The sequence below is a fragment of the Pleurodeles waltl genome, chromosome 4_2 (assembly GCF_031143425.1).
Source record: "Pleurodeles waltl isolate 20211129_DDA chromosome 4_2, aPleWal1.hap1.20221129, whole genome shotgun sequence".
NCBI classification, from domain to species: domain Eukaryota; kingdom Metazoa; phylum Chordata; class Amphibia; order Caudata; family Salamandridae; genus Pleurodeles; species Pleurodeles waltl.
In genome coordinates, this window is record NC_090443.1 from 185,888,193 (window position 1) to 185,907,455 (window position 19,263).

General features: G+C 46.2%; 1 protein-coding gene across 1 annotated transcript in view; it reads left to right on the top strand.

The window, feature by feature from the left end:
• LOC138293833 (lactoperoxidase-like) overlaps positions 1–19,263 on the top strand; it is an 814,295-nt gene that overhangs the window by 141,260 nt on the left and 653,772 nt on the right. Inside the window, exon 3 of the mRNA XM_069233150.1 lies at positions 16,202–16,331. Within this exon, the coding sequence (XP_069089251.1) occupies positions 16,202–16,331 (130 nt within the window). The remainder of the gene's footprint in view (positions 1–16,201; positions 16,332–19,263) is intronic.

Sequence of the window (19,263 nt, forward strand, 5' to 3'; positions counted from 1 at the left end):
CTCCCTATGGGTGGCAAAAGAAATGCTGCGGCCCATAGGGATCTCCTGGAACCCCAATACCCTGGGTACCTCAGTACCATATACTAGGGAATTATAAGGGTGTTCCAGTAAGCCAATGTAAATTGGTAAAAATGGTCACTAGCCTGTTAGTGACAATTTGGAAAGAAAGGAGAGAGCATAATCACTGAGGTTCTGATTAGCAGAGCCTCAGTGAGACAGTTAGTCACTACACAGGTAACACATTCAGGCACACTTATGAGCACTGGGGCCCTGGGTTACCAGGGTCCCAGTGACACATACAACTAAAACAACATATATACAGTGAAAAATGGGGGTAACATGCCAGGCAAGATGGTACTTTCCTACAGGGCAATTCCATGATCTTAGACATGTTACATGGCCATATTCGGAGTTACCATTGTGAAGCTACATATAGGTAGTGACCTATATGTAGTGCACGCGTGTAATGGTGTCCCCGCACTCACAAAGTCCGGGGAATTGGCCCTGAACAATGTGGGGGCACCTTGGCTAGTGCCAGGGTGCCCTCACACTAAGTAACTTTGCACCTAACCTTTACCAGGTAAAGGTTAGACATATAGGTGACTTATAAGTTACTTAAGTGCAGTGTAAAATGGCTGTGAAATAACGTGGACGTTATTTCACTCAGGCTGCAGTGGCAGGCCTGTGTAAGAATTGTCAGAGCTCCCTATGGGTGGCAAAAGAAATGCTGCAGCCCATAGGGATCTCCTGGAACCCCAATACCCTGGGTACCTCAGTACCATATACTAGGGAATTATAAGGGTGTTCCAGTAAGCCAATGTAAATTGGTAAAATTGGTCACTAGCCTGTTAGTGACAATTTGTAAGAAATGAGAGAGCATAACCACTGAGGTTCTGATTAGCAGAGCCTCAGTGAGACAGTTAGGCACCACACAGGGAACACATACCTATAGGTCACAAACTTATGAGCACTGGGGTCCTGACTAGCAGGGTCCCAGTGACACATAACAAACATACTGAAAACATAGGGTTTTCACTATGAGCACTGGGCCTTGGCAAGCAGGATACCAGTGAGACAGTGAAAACACCCTGGCATACACTCACAAACAGGCCCAAAGTGGGGGTAACAAGGCTAGAAAGTGGCTACTTTCTCAAACAACCCCCCCCCAGATGAAGGACAATAAGGCTAACCTTGGCCAGTTGAGACTTTATTGTCTAAGTGGTGATAAGTAGAGAGTAGCTCTGCAATAGACTGGTTACTCCCTTTATCATCCACTATATGGTTACTTCCCTGTGGGGATGTAAACCACCCTGTTTGAAGTTTTTTAGCTAAGCAACAATGTGAAGATGTATTTTCAGAGTTTCTATCAGTAAGTTTTAGTTTAGAGCGGCGGGAATTGTCCACTGAACCTATTTGTAGTGATGGAAATGCCAGACAGGGATGCTGTCTCAGTAAAGCCATAACTGGGTAAAAACTTTGTCCATATGGCTGGAAGAGAGAACAGTGATGCTGTTTCTCTTGAGTTGGAGCAGGGCAGGGATGCTGTCCTATGAGCTCCACACTAGGGCAGGGATGCTGTCCTAAGTGTTGTGAGGCAGTGCAGAGTTTCTGCACTAAAGTTTCTCTGGGAGGGTTGGAGGGATGCTCCATGTTAACTAAAATGGTGCTCTTTTTCTCACCAATGTTAGTTATCCCACAGAGAGGTACTTCTACCTCAGGGAGTCCAGCTTTGCCAGCTGATGATTCCCTTGGAACAGGTGCCACCCCAGGAGAGGTTTCTCCCACCATAGGAATGGTATCCTGAATGGTAGGGTGGTTAGGGGATACTGTGATACCCTTTTTACCTGTTAATGGAGAGGGATCCTGAGTTTTCAGGCCTTCTCTCCTTTGCTTTTTCATTTCAGTAGAAATGAGAGAGAACAATTCCTCAGGGATGCCCAGCATGGTTGCATGGGCATAAAACTCTACATCAGCCCAACCTGAGGTCTCTAGGTCATTACCTAGGAGACAGTCTACAGGTAAGCTAGGTGATACCACCACCTGCTTAGGGCCAGTAACTCCACCCCAACTAAACTGAATTATAGCTAAGGGAAGAAACTTAGTGGAGTTATGGACATCAATAATTTTATACTGTTGTCCAATGATGTGTTGATCAGGGTGCACTAGGTTTTCAGTCACCAAAGTGATACTGGCACCTGTGTCCCTGTAGGCCAAGGCCTCAACACCATTTATTGAAACTGTCTGCCTGTACTTATCCATTGTAAGGGGACAAGCAGCCAGTGTGGCAAGGCCAATGCCACTAGGTGTGACAGAAACTGTCTTGGGACTAACTACCCCAGTTTCTACTATGGACCCATAAGTGAACCCAACTACACCCTTAACTTGACTGTTGCCAGCAGTCCCACCACTAGTACCACTACTGCTAGGGGCACTAGAGCTTGATGTATTAGTGGTGGTAGGCTCAGGGGGTTTACCTGGACAGGACTTATCCCCTGGCCTATGACCTCTATTTTTACACACAAAGCACCAAGGCTTTTTAACTTGTATATGTTGAGAAGAAGAGGAAGAATTTGTTTTATCCTCACCCCCTGAAGAGTGTTTAAGATTTGAAGTGGGATCTTTGGTTTTACCCTTATCCCCATGCTTATCTTGAGATTTTTCACCATCTTTCTTCTTAGTGTTCTCTTTGTCACCCCCTGTATGAACTTTTCTGTTCACCCTTGTTCTGACCCATTTGTCTGCCTTCTTTCCCAATTCTTGGGGAGAGGTCAGATCAGAGTCCACCAAGTACTGGTGCAACAAATCAGACACACAATTATTAAGAATATGCTCTCTCAGGATTAAGTTATACAGGCTGTCATAATCAGTAACTTTACTGCCATGTAACCACCCCTCCAAGGCCTTCACTGAATGGTCAATGAAATCAACCCAGTCTTGTGAAGACTCCTTTTTGGTCTCTCTGAACTTTATCCTGTATTGTTCAGTGGTTAAGCCATAACCATCCAGGAGTGCATTCTTAAGAACTTGGAAATTATTGGCATGATTTTCTTTCACAGTAAGGAGCCTATCCCTACCTTTTCCACTAAATGATAGCCATAGGATAGCAGCCCACTGCCTTTGAGGGACATCCTGTACAACACAGGCCCTCTCAAGTGCAGCAAACCACTTGTTAATGTCATCCCCCTCCTTATAAGGGGGAACTTTCTTGTGCAGATTCCTGGAATCATGCTCTTTTGCAGGATGACTATGGGGAATACTGCTGCTGCCACCATGGGTATCTAAACCCAACTTCTGTCTTTCCTTCTCTAGTTCAAAAGACTGTCTATCCAAATCCAGCTGTTGCTTTTTAAGCTTCAGTCTGGTTTGTTCCACCCTCAACTTATTGAGTTCCCTCTCTAACATTCTGTCATCAGGGTTGGTGGGAGGGACATTCCTAGATACAGAGGTATGATGGGAATGAACAGAAGGAGACCTGTCCCTTACAGAAGCCACCCTAACAGCTTGGCTAACAGAAACATCACTACCAGTATGGTGAGAATAAATGCTTTTGCTATGATGTGAGACAACACCATTTGTATGGTGTGGCTCATCATCATTACCAACTATGCTAGACTGTCTAGTAATGGGCAGGCTAGGAAGTTTCTTTCCTGAATCTTTTTCTGGGGGAGTCCCTGAATCAGATTGGGAACTATTAGGTACTTTCTCAACAGATGGGGCACCTATAGCCTTATCTTGTTCTCTAAGCATGTTAAGTAACAGTTCCAAGGAAGGATTCTTCCCTACACTCAAACCTCTCTCTACACAGAGACTCCTTGCTCCTTTCCAGCTAAGGTGGTCATATGCAAGTTTGGACAGATCAACATTTTGGCCTGTGCCAGACATTTTTAGAGAGAGTTAAAGTGATAGAAAAAGAGAAAAAAGTTTTCAGAACTTTTTAGAAAGACAGAAAAAAAACTTTTTAAACTTTTAAGAACTTTTTGAAAGTTTAGAAGTACTTTTCAGCACTTAGAAAAGAGTGAAAAGAGGAAATGCAAAACTTTTTGGCTATGTGTATATACACTGACCTTGTTTTGTATATTTTTCTCTTATGAAAAGTACAATGACAAGAGTGGTAAGTAGTCTCAAAGCACTTATCCCACCATTGCACAACCAATGTAGGAGGCTGGACTGGCTTGTAGTGAGTACCAAGGGGTACTTGCACCTTGCACCAGGCCCAGTTATCCCTTATTAGTGTATAGGGTGTCTAGCAGCTTAGGCTGATAGATAATGGTAGCTTAGCAGAGCAGCTTAGGCTGAACTAGGAGACGGGTGAAGCTACCACAGTACCACTTAGTGTCATATGCACAATATCATAAGAAAACACAATACACAGTTATACTAAAAATAAAGGTACTTTATTTTTATGACAATATTCCAAAGTATCTTAGAGTGTACCCTCAGTGAGAGGATAGGAAATATACACAAGATATATATACACAATAGCAAAAATATGCAGTATAGTCTTGGAAAACAGTGCAAACAATGTATAGTTACAATAGGATGCAATGGGGAAACATAGGGATAGGGGCAACACAAACCATATACTCCAAAAGTGGAATGCGAACCACGAATGGACCCCAAACCTATGTGACCTTTTAGAGGGTCGCTGGGACTATTAGAAAATAGTGAGAGTTAGAAAAATAACCCTCCCCAAGACCCTGAAAAGTGAGTGCAAAGTGCACTAAAGTTCCCCTAAGGACAAAGAAGTCGTGTTAGAGGAATAATGCAGGAAAGACACAAACCAACAATGCAACAACTGTGGATTTCCAATCTAGGGTACCTGTGGAACAAGGGGACCAAGTCCAAAAGTCACAAGCAAGTCGGAGATGGGCAGATGCCCAGGAAATGCCAGCTGCGGGTGCAAAGAAGCTTCTACTGGACAGAAGAAGCTGCGGTTTCTGCAAGAACGCAAAGGGCTAGAGACTTCCCCTTTGACGGACTGATCCCTCTCGCCTTGTAGAGTAGTGCAGACGTCTTTTCCCGCCGAAAGAATGCCAATAAGCCTTGCTAGCTGCAAATCGTGTGGTTAGCATTTTTGGATGCTGCTGCAGCCCAAGAGGGACCAGGAGGTCGAAAATTGGACCAGGAGGTAGAGGGGAAGTCGAGCAAGACAAGGAGCCCTCTTAGCAGCAGGTAGCACCTGAAGAAGTGCCAGAAACAGGCACTACGAGGATGCGTGAAACGGTGCTCACCCGAAGTTACACAAAGGAGTCCCACGTCGCCGGAGAACAACTTAGGAGGTCGTGCAATTCAGGTTAGAGTGCCGTGGACCCAGGCTGGACTGTGCACAAAGGATTTCCGCCGGAAGTGCACGGAGGCCGGAGTAGCTGCAAAAGTCGCGTTTCCCAGCAATGAAGTCTAGCGAGGTGAGGCAGGGACTTACCTCCACCAAACTTGGACTGAAGAGTCACTGGACTGTGGCGGCCACTTGGACAGAGTTGCTGGATTCGAGGGACCTCGCTCGTCGTGCTGAGAGGAGACCCAAGGGACCGGTAATGCAGCTTTTTGGTGCCTGCGGTTGCAGGGGGAAGATTCCGTCGACCCACGGGAGATTTCTTTGGAGCTTCTAGTGCAGAGAGGAGGCAGACTACCCCCGCAGCATGCACCACCAGGAAAACAGTCGAGAAGGCGGCAGGATCAGCGTTACAGAGTTGCAGTAGTCGTCTTTGCTACTATGTTGCAGTTTTGCAGGCTTCCAGCGCGGTCAGCAGTCGATTCCTTGGCAGAAGGTGAAGAGAGAGATGCAGAGGAACTCGGCTGAGCTCTTGCATTCGTTATCTAAAGTTTCCCCAGAGACAGAGACCCTAAATAGCCAGAAAAGAGGGTTTGGCTACCTAGGAGAGAGGATGGGCTACTAACACCTGAAGGAGCCTATCAGAAGGAGTCTCTGACGTCACCTGGTGGCACTGGCCACTCAGAGCAGTCCAGTGTGCCAGCAGCACCTCTGTTTCCAAGATGGCAGAGGTCTGGAGCACACTGGAGGAGCTCTGGACACCTCCCAGGGGAGGTGCAGGTCAGGGGAGTGGTCACTCCCCTTTCCTTTGTCCAGTTTCACGCCAGAGCAGGGCTAAGGGGTCCCCTGAACCGGTGTAGACTGGCTTATGCAGAATTGGGCACATCTGTGCCCAAGAAAGCATTTCCAGAGGCTGGGGGAGGCTACTCCTCCCCTGCCTTCACACCATTTTCCAAAGGGAGAGGGTGTAACACCCTCTCTCAGAGGAAGTCCTTTGTTCTGCCATCCTGGGACAAGCCTGGCTTGACCCCAGGGGGGCAGAAACCTGTCTGAGGGGTTGGCAGCAGCAGCAGCTGCAGTGAAACCCCAGGAAAGGCAGTTTGGCAGTACCAGGGTCTGTGCTACAGACCACTGGGATCATGGAATTGTGCCAACAATGCCAGGATGGCATAGAGGGGGCAATTCCATGATCTTAGACATGTTACATGGCCATATTCGGAGTTACCATTGTGAAGCTACATATAGGTAGTGACCTATATGTAGTGCACGCGTGTAATGGTGTCCCCGCACTCACAAAGTCCGGGGAATTGGCCCTGAACAATGTGGGGGCACCTTGGCTAGTGCCAGGGTGCCCTCACACTAAGTAACTTTGCACCTAACCTTTACCAGGTAAAGGTTAGACATATAGGTGACTTATAAGTTACTTAAGTGCAGTGTAAAATGGCTGTGAAATAACGTGGACGTTATTTCACTCAGGCTGCAGTGGCAGGCCTGTGTAAGAATTGTCAGAGCTCCCTATGGGTGGCAAAAGAAATGCTGCAGCCCATAGGGATCTCCTGGAACCCCAATACCCTGGGTACCTCAGTACCATATACTATGGAATTATAAGGGGGTTCCAGTAAGCCAATGTAAATTGGTAAAATTGGTCACTAGCCTGTTAGTGACAATTTGTAAGAAATGAGAGAGCATAACCACTGAGGTTCTGATTAGCAGAGCCTCAGTGAGACAGTTAGGCACCACACAGGGAACACATACCTATAGGTCACAAACTTATGAGCACTGGGGTCCTGACTAGCAGGGTCCCAGTGACACATAACAAACATACTGAAAACATAGGGTTTTCACTATGAGCACTGGGCCTTGGCAAGCAGGATACCACTGAGACAGTGAAAACACCCTGACATACACTCACAAACAGGCCCAAAGTGGCAGTAACAAGGCTAGAAAGTGGCTACTTTCTCACACTCTTTCCCTTTTCTTTGGTGCCTCTACCGTTTTGTACACAGTGCCTTTAAAGTGTAATTGTCTACAAAAAGTGCTTTATGGTGCTCCATTGGTGGTGTGTCTGTTCCCCCCCCTTCCTCCTTTCCGTGCCCGTTTTGTTCCTTTTTTTCGTTATCCCCTTGTTTCCCCCCCCTTTTACATACAGTTCTCTCACACACTCTCTCTCTCTCTCTCATTTTCTTACAGGTATGTGATCCCACGCACCTGGAGTTGCCACGCTTCTCCAGAAGCGTGGCGGGTGGTAGCGTTCCGTCCTCCCGTTTGCCTGTCTCAGCTGAACCCGTCAGAGGCCTCCGGTGTCTTCCCGAGTAGAAGTCGGGAGTCACTGTTTCCCGTGTCTCGAGGCGCCACCACTCTCCCTCTTCTTCGTCCTTCTGATGAGTGTTTTCCTTCTCCTCTCATGGTCGAGTTTCTTCCTCCTCCTCCCATGGTTGTTTGTTTGTGTCTTCCGAACCACCAAGCTCCGCGAGTGCTGCCAGTGGCAGTTTTGACCTCTTAGTGGCCCGCCATTCATGACCATCCCACCAATCACGGGACGGGAGGCGGGTCAGACGAGGAGCACCAGGGGCAGAGTCAGCACAAGTCAGGGATGTGTGCGGGCGATCGCAATCCAGCCCGTCACAAACACTCCCCTTAGAGAGTGGTCTGTCGAGACACTCAGAGGCAGGATACCAGGACAGAAAATCCGCAGTCACCATTTGGCTACCCGGGATATGCTGGATCTGAAACAAAAAAGGTTGTAAGGAAAGGAACCAGCGCAGAACACGGGAATTGGTGTCCTTATTGTGGGCTAGCCAGGTGAGAGGAGCATGATCGGTAACCAGGGTAAATGTTCTGCCAAACAGATAGTACCTAAGTGATTCAATAGACCACTTAATGGCCAAACACTCCTTCTCTATAGCCGGATAATGCCGTTCACGGTTAAGAAGTTTCCGGCTGATGTACAAAAGGGGGTGAAGGGAGCCATCATCCTGGGGTTGCGACAGCACAGCCCCAAGGCCCACCTCAGAGGTGTCGGTCAGTAATACAAAGGGTTTATCAAAATCAGGACAACAGAGGACAGGTGCAGAAGTGAGAGCGGTCTTGAGTTTGTCAAAACTACGTAACTCGGAGACTGAAGGAGGACCAAGAGTATTGGGACACGTCTTCCGCAACAAGTTAGAAAGGGGTTCAGCTATCGTGAAAAAATGGGGAATAAAGCGTCTATAATAGCCAACAAGCCATAAGAACGCCCTGATATCTTTTTTCTTCTTTGGATAGGACATCTGGAAAATAGCTTCTAGTTTTTCTACTTGGGGCCTAATCTTACCACCCCCTACAATGTAGCCTAGATATTTAATACTAGTTTGTTGCAGCCGACATTTTTCTGGATTGGCAGTTAACTAAGGGCACCTAAAATGTCCTCTAGGTGTGACATATGTTCCGCCCACGTTTTGCTATAGATAACGATGTCATCAAGATAGGCCGCTGCATACTGCCTGTATGGTCGTAAGATTTCATCCATGAGTCTTTGGAAGGTGGCAGGGGCCCCGTGTAGCCCAAACGGCAGGACAGTGAAGTGGTATAAGCCCAAAGGGGTCGCAAAGGCTGTTTTTTCTTTATCCTCCCCCCTCAAGGGTATTTGCCAATAGCCCTTCGTGAGATCCAACGTGGTTAGATATCTGGCTTGACCCAATCTTTCAAACAGCTCGTCAATTCTAGGCATGGGATAGGCATCAAAGTATGTTAAATTATTGACCCCCCTATAATCAACACAAAAACAGGTGCTGCCGTCGGGCTTGGGAACTAGTATGACCGGCGAGCACCATGGGCTGGTTGAGGGCTCCATGATACCGGCTGCTAACATGGCTTGGACTTCTTTTTCTATAATTTTCTGTTTGGCTTCGGGGATACGGTAAGGTCTCTGTCGGGATACAGTATTTTCTTTGAGGCGAATGGGATGCTGGACTAAGGTGGTTCTTCCCGGATATTTAGAAAACACATCTTGGTTTTGGATCACCAGGTGGTTTATCTGGCTTAGGTACGACCTTCTAAGGTCGGGATTGATCCAGGGTTTTTCTGGGTTGGATACATCTTGATGAGAGCGTAGCGGATAAGGGATGTCTTCATTTACATCAGAGGTGACATAATGGATGGCTTGTCCACCAGTGGGTTCTACCCATTTCTTAAGAAGGTTGATATGGTATATCTGTTCTCTTCTGCCACTTTGGGGCATGGCTAACTGTAGGAAAGTACCATCTTGCCTGGCATGTTACCCCCATTTTTCACTGTATATATGTTGTTTTAGTTGTATGTGTCACTGGGACCCTGGTAACCCAGGGCCCCAGTGCTCATAAGTGTGCCTGAATGTGTTACCTGTGTAGTGACTAACTGTCTCACTGAGGCTCTGCTAATCAGAACCTCAGTGGTTATGCTCTCTCATTTCTTTCCAAATTGTCACTGACAGGCTAGTGACCATTTTTTACCAATTTACATGGGCTTACTGGAACACCCTTATAATTCCCTAGTATATGGTACTGAGGAACCCAGGGTATTGGGGTTCCAGGAGATCCCTATGGGCTGCAGCATTTCTTTTGCCACCCATAGGGAGCTCTGACAATTCTTACACAGGCCTGCCACTGCAGCCTGAGTGAAATAACGTCCACGTTATTTCACAGCCATTTTACACTGCACTTAAGTAACTTATAAGTCACCTATATGTCTAACCTTTACCTGGTAAAGGTTAGGTGCAAAGTTACTTAGTGTGAGGGCACCCTGGCACTAGCCAAGGTGCCCCCACATTGTTCAGAGCCAATTCCCTGAACTTTGTGAGTGCGGGGACACCATTACACGCGTGCACTACATATAGGTCACTACCTATATGTAGCTTCACAATGGTAACTCCGAATATGGCCATGTAACATGTCTATGATCATGGAATTGCCTCCTCTATACCATCCTGGCATAGTTGGCACAATCCCATGATCCCAGTGGTCTGTAGCACAGACCCTGGTACTGCCAAACTGCCCTTCCTGGGGTTTCACTGCAGCTGCTGCTGCTGCCAACCCCTCAGACAGGCATCTGCCCTCCTGGGGTCCAGCCAGGCCTGGCCCAGAATGGCAGAACAAAGGACTTCCTCTGAGAGAGGGTGTTACACCCTCTCCCTTTGGAAAATGGTGTGATGGCAGGGGAGGAGTAGCCTCCCCCAGCCTCTGGAAATGCTTTCTTGGGCACAGATGTGCCCAATTCTGCATAAGCCAGTCTACACCGGTTCAGGGGACCCCTTAGCCCTGCTCTGGCGCGAAACTGGACAAAGGAAAGGGGAGTGACCACTCACCTGACCTGCACCTCCCCTGGGAGGTGTCCAGAGCTCCTCCAGTGTGCTCCAGACCTCTGCCATCTTGGAAACAGAGGTGCTGCTGGCATACTGGACTGCTCTGAGTGGCCAGTGCCACCAGGTGACGTCAGAGACTCCTTGTGATAGGCTCCTTCAGGTGTTGCTAGCCTATCCTCTCTCCTAGGTAGCCAAACCCTCTTTTCTGGCTATTTAGGGTCTCTGTCTCTGGGGAAACTTTAGATAACGAATGCAAGAGCTCATCCGAGTTCCTCTGCATCTCTCTCTTCACCTTCTGCCAAGGAATCGACTGCTGACCGCGCTGGAAGCCTGCAAAACTGCAACATAGTAGCTAAGACGACTACTGCAACTCTGTAACGCTGATCCTGCCGCCTTCTCGACTGTTTTCCTGGTGGTGCATGCTGTGGGGGTAGTCTGCCTCCTCTCTGCACTAGAAGCTCCGAAGAAATCTCCCGTGGGTCGACGGAATCTTCCCCCTGCAACCGCAGGCACCAAAAAGCTGCATTACCGGTCCCTTGGGTCTCCTCTCAGCACAACGAGCGAGGTCCCTCGAATCCAGCAACTCTGTCCAAGTGACTCCCATAGTCCAGTGACTCTTCAGTCCAAGTTTGGTGGAGGTAAGTCCTTGCCTCCCCACGCCAGACTGCATTGCTGGGAACCGCGACTTTTGCATCTATTCCGGCCTCCGTGCACTTCCGGCGGAAATCCTTTGTGCACAGTCCAGCCTGGGTCCACGGCACTCTAACCTGCATTGCACGACCTCCTAAGTTGTTCTCCGGCGACGTGGGACTCCTTTGTGCGACTTCGGGTGAGCACCATTTCACACATCCTCGTAGTGCCTGTTTCTGGCACTTCTCTGGGTGCTACCTGCTGCTGAGAGGGCTTCTTGTCTTGCTCGACGTTTCCTCTCTCTCCTGACGCAATTTACGACATCCTGGTCCTTCCTGGGCCACAGCAGCATCCAAAAACGCTTACCACATGATTTGCAGCTAGCAAGGCTTGTTGGCAGTCTTTTGGCGGGAAAACTCTTCTGCACGACTCTCCACGGCGAGAAAAATCCGTCCACCAAAGGGGAAGTCTCTAGCCCTTTTCGTTCCTGCAGAAAACTCAGCTTCTTCTGTCTAGTAGAAGCTTCTTTGCACCCGCAGCTGGCATTTCCTGGGCATCTGCCCATCTCCGACTTGCTTGTGACTTTTGGACTTGGTCTCCTTGTTCCACAGGTACCCTAGATTGGAAATCCATCGTTGTTGCATTGTTGGTTTGTGTCTTTCCTGCATTATTCCCCTATCACGACTTCTTTGTCCTTTGGGGAACTTTAGTGCACTTTGCACTCACTTTTCAGGGTCTTGGGGTGGGCTATTTTTCTAACCCTCACTATTTTCTAATAGTCCCAGCGACCCTCTACAAGGTCACATAGGTTTGGGGTCCATTCGTGGTTCGCATTCCACTTTTGGAGTATATGGTTTGTGTTGCCCCTATCCCTATGTGTCCCCATTGCATCCTATTGTAACTATACATTGTTTGCACAGACTATTACTGCATATTTTGGTATTGTGTATATATATCTTGTGTATATTTCCTATCCTCTCACTGAGGGTACACTCTGAGATACTTTGGCATATTGTCATAAAAATAAAGTACCCTTATTTTTATTATAACTGTGTATTGTGTTTTCTTATGATATTGTGCATATGACACTAAGTGGTACTGTAGGAGCTTCACTCGTCTCCTAGTTCAGCCTAAGCTGCTCTGCTAAGCTACCATTATCTATCAGCCTATGCTGCTAGACACCCTATACACTAATAAGGGATAACTGGGCCTGGTGCAAGGTGCAAGTACCCCTTGGTACTCACTACAAGCCAGTCCAGCCTCCTACAAATCCTGCCGGCTTTCTCGACTGTTTCCTGGTGGTGCATGCTCTGGGGGTAGCCTGCCTTCACCCTAAACCAGAAGCTCAGAAGAAATCTCCCGTGGGTCGACGGAATCTTCCCCCTGCTAAAGCAGGCACCAAACTTCTGCTTCACCGGTCCTCTGGGTCCCTTCTCATCATGACGAGCATGGTCCCTGGAACACAGGAGGTGGATCCAAGTGACCCCGACAGTCCAGAGGTCCATCTGTCCAAATTTGGTGGAGGTAAGTCCTTACCTCCCCACACCAGACAGTAATCCTGTGTACTGCACGAAATGCAGCTGCTAGGGCTTCTGTGCAATTTTGCAAGGAATTCTTCATGCACAGCACAACCCAGGTCCCCAGCACTCCGTCCTGCATTGCCCAACTCGCTGAGTTGACCGCCGGCTTCGTGGGACCCTCTTGCAGTGTTGAGATGACCGCCATGTTCAGACTTCTTGAACCCGTGTTCAAGGACTTCTGCGGGTGCTACCTTCTTGTGCGTGGGCTCACTACGTTGCTGAGGGTCCCCTCTGTCTCGTCTCCCAAGTGGTGACATCCTGATCCTCCCTGGGCCCTGGCAGCACCCTTTTTCTTCAACCGTGGCTCTTGCAGCTAGCAAGGCTTGTTTGCAGTCTTTTGCCAAAAAAACAACTGTGCATCCTCCAGCACTCTGTGGGACATCTTCTGCACGAAGGAGAAGTTCCTAGCTCCTTTCGTTGTTGCAGAATCTTCAGCTTCTTTCATCCGGAGGCAGCCATTTTGCACCTTTATTCGGGGTTTAGTGAGCTCCTGCCCCCCGGAAACTTTCACGACTCTTGAACTTGGTTCCTTCCCTTTGCAGGTCCTCAGGTCCAGGAATCCGTCTTCAGTGCGTTGCAGTTTGTTGTGGTCTTTGCAAAATCCTCTATCATGAGTTTTGTGTGTTTCTAGGGAAATAGTAGTACTTTACCCCTAGTTTCCAGGGTCTTGGGGTGGGGTATCTTGGACACCCTTAGTGTTTTCCTACACTCCTGGCGACCCTCTACACACTACACTAGCCTAAGGGTCCATTCTTGGTTCGCATTCCACTTTCATAGTATATGGTTTGTGTTGCCCCTAGCCCTATTGCATCCTATTGTATCCTACACTGTTTGCACTATTTTGCTAACTGTTTTCTTACCTGATTTTGGTTTGTGTGTATATCTTGTGTATTTTACTTACCTCCTAAGGGAGCATATCCTCTGGGATATTTTTGGCATATTGTCACTAAATTAAAGTATCTTTATTTTTAGTAACCCTGAGTATTGTCTTTCTTATGATATAGTACTTATATGATATAAGTGGTATAGGAGCTTTGCATGTCTCCTAGTTCAGCCTAAGCTGCTCTGCTATAGCTACCTCTATCAGCCTAAGCTGCTAGAACACTACTAATCTACTAATAAGGGATAACTGGACCTGGCACAAGGTGTAAGTACCATCAGGCACCCACTATAAGCCAGGCCAGCCTCCTACAGTTGGCAACTCGATTAGGTAGGTACCCTGTGTCTTATAACATGAGTGAGTTTTAGGAATTTGATTATATGGCTGAGATACCTGGTCATTTTTATCCGCTTCGCCTATGTACATGTGGTAATCAAGTAAACAGTTCTGCTTATGAACTTCTTCCAACCTACCCCAAACCGTGACTGGAGAAGTACTCTCATTAAAAACTGTCTTAAGTATATATACTTCCCACCTATCTATGAATTTGACTTTGAGCTGTTTCTTGAAATTGAATCTATTGCTCTAGGCTTTTTAGAGCTTCTTACAAACAAACTCCTGAAGGAACTTGTTTGGGAAGGGTGAGAACAGGTTCCTTCAGGAACTGTTGTAGGAACAAAGTCATCAAAGTGCCGTTAGTACAGCCCTGCAATGTTCTCCATAATAGGTGAAGTAGAAGTTATTGCTTCTAGGGCAGTAAGACTTTCATTTACGGTCAACTAAAAGTCAAGGAAGGAAATCAGTCTTCCAGTGGTGGTCTGACAGTAAACAACTTATGCGTTGTATGTAGCCAACTGGATCTGGTGGGTAGCCAACTTCTCATACCATGTGTGAGTTTTATGACATGCATTATATGGTTGACATACCTGGCTGTTTTTATCCATTTAACCCATGTACTTGTTGTAATCAAGTATGCAGCTGGGATTCCAAAAGTCTGCCAAATGACTCCATACCATAACTGGAGAACTACTCTCATCATGGATTGCATTGAATACGTAGACTTTCGACTTCTCTACGAATTTGACTGCAAGCAGTTCGATAGAATGCGATTCAGTGCTCTGGGCTTTTAGAGCTTCTTACTTACAAGCTCCTGAGGGAACATATAAGGGGTCGATTCTCCCAAAAATAAAAAATACACTGTGTTAGTGGGTTCCTGCTGGTAGATCTGCAGGCCACGAGAAGTAATTATTTGAAAAGGCATTGCAAGGAAAGGGGAGATTCTCCCCTATCCAAGGATGGCTCCCTCAACTTGAGGGTACCGCCTATGGGGAGGGATCCCCACTGGGTGCACGTGGAGCAGCACGCCTCCTCCTTCTAGCCTCTCTTGTGGGGTTTGGGATGTTAGCACGCTGTGTGACAAGCAGATGTCTCTGATTGTCAGGGGAGGTGTGGGGGTTGAATCATTAGCGATTCAGATTCTTCCTTCAACAGAGAAACTGAAGGGGAAAGCCTTCTTCTGCTTGCCATAGGGGTTCCCCGAGCTTCCTCCTTGTTTCGGACCATTGCAGACAGCTGCACTAGATAGGTGGTACAGCTGTCCACAACTGTATGATGGTCGCAATAAAAAGGTTAACACTGGATTGCTATTAGCCTTTGTAAAAGCCCAAAACCTGGGAGTATTACACTTCTTGAAAACCTACACCCTGGGGTACATGGTGTGCACTGTGACAGCCCTTGCGGGGCACTCATAGAAGGGTCCTGAACCTTCCAAGGTTAATAATATTTTTTACTGTAGGCTTGGGCCCACCATGTTTAGGCAGTGAGACGGTTTCTTTTTTCTATTTTTGTTCTTTTCGTTTATGTTGAGTTAGTGTGTGCGTTTTACTGTTGATGGGTAATTGGGTGAAAGCAAAAATGTGTTAGTGGATGGATGAATGGAAGCATGAGTGCAAGAGCGATTGACAGAGTGACTGTATGATGACTTACTGAGTGCCTAAAATCACAAGTCATTAAAAAAAACAGTTTCAGTTATAAGCCAGATCTATTGACATTACTAATGCTTTTTCTAAAATGGTTCTTGACACGACACAAAACTAATGCGTAGACAAAATTGTACACTTACACCTCCAATTTGTATTATATTCTAATGTTTCATTTATAAAAGAATTTTGAAATAATATTGAGTGCAAATACGTTGAATAGACTGCAAAACTAATTCTAGATACTATAACAGCTCATTTTCATTTATAATAATAATTTGTAGCAGTGTCAGAAACTCCTTCCTTCTGAGAATACTATACATTTGTTATGCTCTTGCTGTCCTACATATCACCCTAATACCATAAGGAGTTCCTTGGGGCTTAATTTACAGTACCCCTTTTCTGTCTTTACAAATTGGAATGCCTCACAACAGATGTGGAATGACCCCTTTTTACGCCGATTACTTAAGATCTTCATGAACACTGGATTATTTTCATTGGGCTTTAATCAGAATCCTAAACAAAGGCTTAACTTTCTTACAGGGAAAACCCTGATGTAGGAGCTGCAAACCGAGCTTTCACCCGGTGGCTTCCGGCGCATTATGAGGATGGAATAGGCATACCAATAGGATGGACCAAGGAAAAGCCAAGCAACGGCTTTATTCTTCCAGAGGTGACATTTTAATTTTGCTGAATTTTCAATGCATTTATTTCACATTTGAATTAAAGTGCAGTGGGCTCCAAGGAGAAGAAGCACACTGTAGAAATAATATGTTCATTTCATATCAAACATTAGTTACTCCTAGTATAGTACATGGGGTGCGGTTGAGATTGGATTACAAAAAACATAATAGGGCAGTAGCTATGTGCAATTGGAACAGTATTAAATTACATACTTTACAGTTCAATTTTAAATATGTACTTTGAGCATAGTTTAAGGGACAATCATATTAAATAATTTGCCTAGAATCACACAATTCTTTGCTCGAGTGGTGCCAGACCTCGATCAGGGGTCCAACGGGCAGACAACAGCGATTGGTCCACAACAGTTGTGTTTGGGGTTATTTGTGTGTGGAGCCAGAGTTTATACTGGAAAATAGTAACTTCCTAATGCAGGATTTATCTTTGTCAAGGCACATACTCTCATTTTTTTAAATCTGAGGTCAGGCGTTACCTGCTTAGACCACATGCAACTTGGTGTGGTGCTAAATGTGGAGTTCGGTGGAATCACCCTGGTGGTGGCCTGATTGGCAGGTGTTCCTCTTCAGTAACTGTGGCTGCTCGGCCATGGCTGTCTCGGGTTTTGCCACTCGTCGGGCAGCTGTATGACACATCCTTCTGTAACACTGCAGGGGTGCTGGACGGCACATCGCTGTTCTGTTTTGTAGTTTGTGCACACAGTTTGCCACATGAACTGCACTAGGAGATTTCATATGGCTTGGGCCAGTACTCACTCTGCTCCCGGTAAAGTTTGCTTTATTGGGGTGCTGCAAACATTATGACATGGCTGACCTTCTGCTCCTGGACAGTCTCTCCTCCTGCATGGCCAGGCACCCTTCTTTCATCTCTTAGGATACAGATGAGCTTCTGGACTCTAGGCAGTTTCACAATGTCCTCATTAGTTGTGCAAGACGTCTCGGGGATATCCACCTCACCTACGGGAGAAACAGGTTGTTATGCAGACGGCAGCCACGGTTTCATGGCATTTTTAGAGTACTTTGCAGAGCACTCCATTCCTTGGTCAAGAATAACATAGAACTGGAACCAAGTGGGGTGGCTTGGATCCTATCTTTTTACTCATTTTCTGGACATGCAATGTGAATCACTGTCTAAGGTCCTGGGACCGTTTGGGGTGGTTTCCTTTCAACCTGTATTTTCGGGTTGTAGTGAAGGTACACCCTTTGTGTTAAGTGTTGCCTTTCACAGTAGGAAGTAATGATGCCAGCTTAAAAAGTGAGTATCAACAACATGAGTACAATTAAGTTTGAAGTCTCTGCATCTAGCTGTCATCAGCCTTCCTGAAGTAGCAATCAGGAATAAATACAGTAAATAGGCAGGCCCTCTCTAGAAACTTCCTAACCTGTAGCAATAGAACATGCTGACTCACACCTAATCCCTACCATTCGCCAAATGGCAGTGTTTAGAAACGACTAATCAGCATTCTGTTGCTAAAGGCTGTCAAATAGTTTCTAAGAGTAGCTGTGTCTCCATCCTCCCTCAACTCATCTTCTGGTTCTCCACCTCGAGCAGCAAGAATACAAGCAATAAGCTTCCACTCTTTGGGAATGCTGAATCTATCCTCCATCTTGTAGCGTGCTAAGCCCAATCTAATGTGGATCCCACCGGTGGCAATAATCACACTGTCAACACACTGAGTAAGTGCTACCATACATGTGCCACACATCCACCATGCATATATGCACTCAGCACACAAATGGAATGTCAAAGAATGAGTGTGGAAGTTACATAAAAGCAGAACATTACATAAATAAGGCTGGCCGACTCCCCCTGAAGTTGCAAAAAGGTCTGCTTACCTCTATTAATTCACAAAAATAAGTTTGCTGCCAACACCACTTCGTGTCAACCACGCAGGATATGGACAGTAGCCCTATGTTGATAAAAGAGGGCACTTGTGGTAAACTCCCTCCAGGTCAAAAAACAGATTCTAGACTTTGGCTTTGCTATGGACAGGATTAAGCCTTAGCACATACTTGGTTGCTGGGTTAGTTGGGCAAACAGAAAGTCAAGATACCATTTCACTTGCAGTCTGCTCACTCATGGCAGGGCCACACAATAATTTACCTTGCAGGGGGTGTTTCTGTCCCAAACAATGTCTTCCATATTTGGAGTTCAAGAACTTAATCACAGGGATGGACAATGCATTACCACTTTGAACTAGACTTTAAATGAAGTGGTCTCAAGTGGCAATCTAATACAAATTCATTGTAAACTCTCAAAGACCCCAAAAATCTACCATCAGTAGTTATACCGCTCCTTATCTGTCTGTCCAACAGCTTCAGGACCAACCTTCTTGAGCTAAATATTCCTTATTTTAACACTGATGTAATTACCACTTGGTTAACCTACTCACACTTGGAAAGGCAGGAAATACTACCAAAATGTTTCTCAATTACCCAAAACAAATTAATCTCTACTGAAAATCTGGCAATTATTGATGCATCTAGAAAGTCAGAGTTATATATCCCTTTGAGGTCTGTCTTAATCCAGGAAACTACAATTGTATGAATACAAGCATTGGCAGTGCCATCCACATGGTTTTTGGGGCCCCAATCAAGACATATTGTGGGGCCCTCTGCAAGGATCAAATTTGCATTTATTATCCACGATCATTAAATTCAAGCCCTCCTAATGACAAACAATATTGAATTATCTGTTGAACTTTCAGAAACTTTATTAGGCAATAAACCTCAAACAGCCCTTCATTCACTAGCCCAGTAGTAACAGAAGAAAGCTTGAACAGCACTGATAAAGCCACTATGTTTTGCTCTTGAGTCTAGATGGTTTGTTTTCTTTTGACAAGGATATTTTACATGAAATTTAGGGTGTAACCAGCCTGATCCTCCCATTTGGCAAACGCATAATAA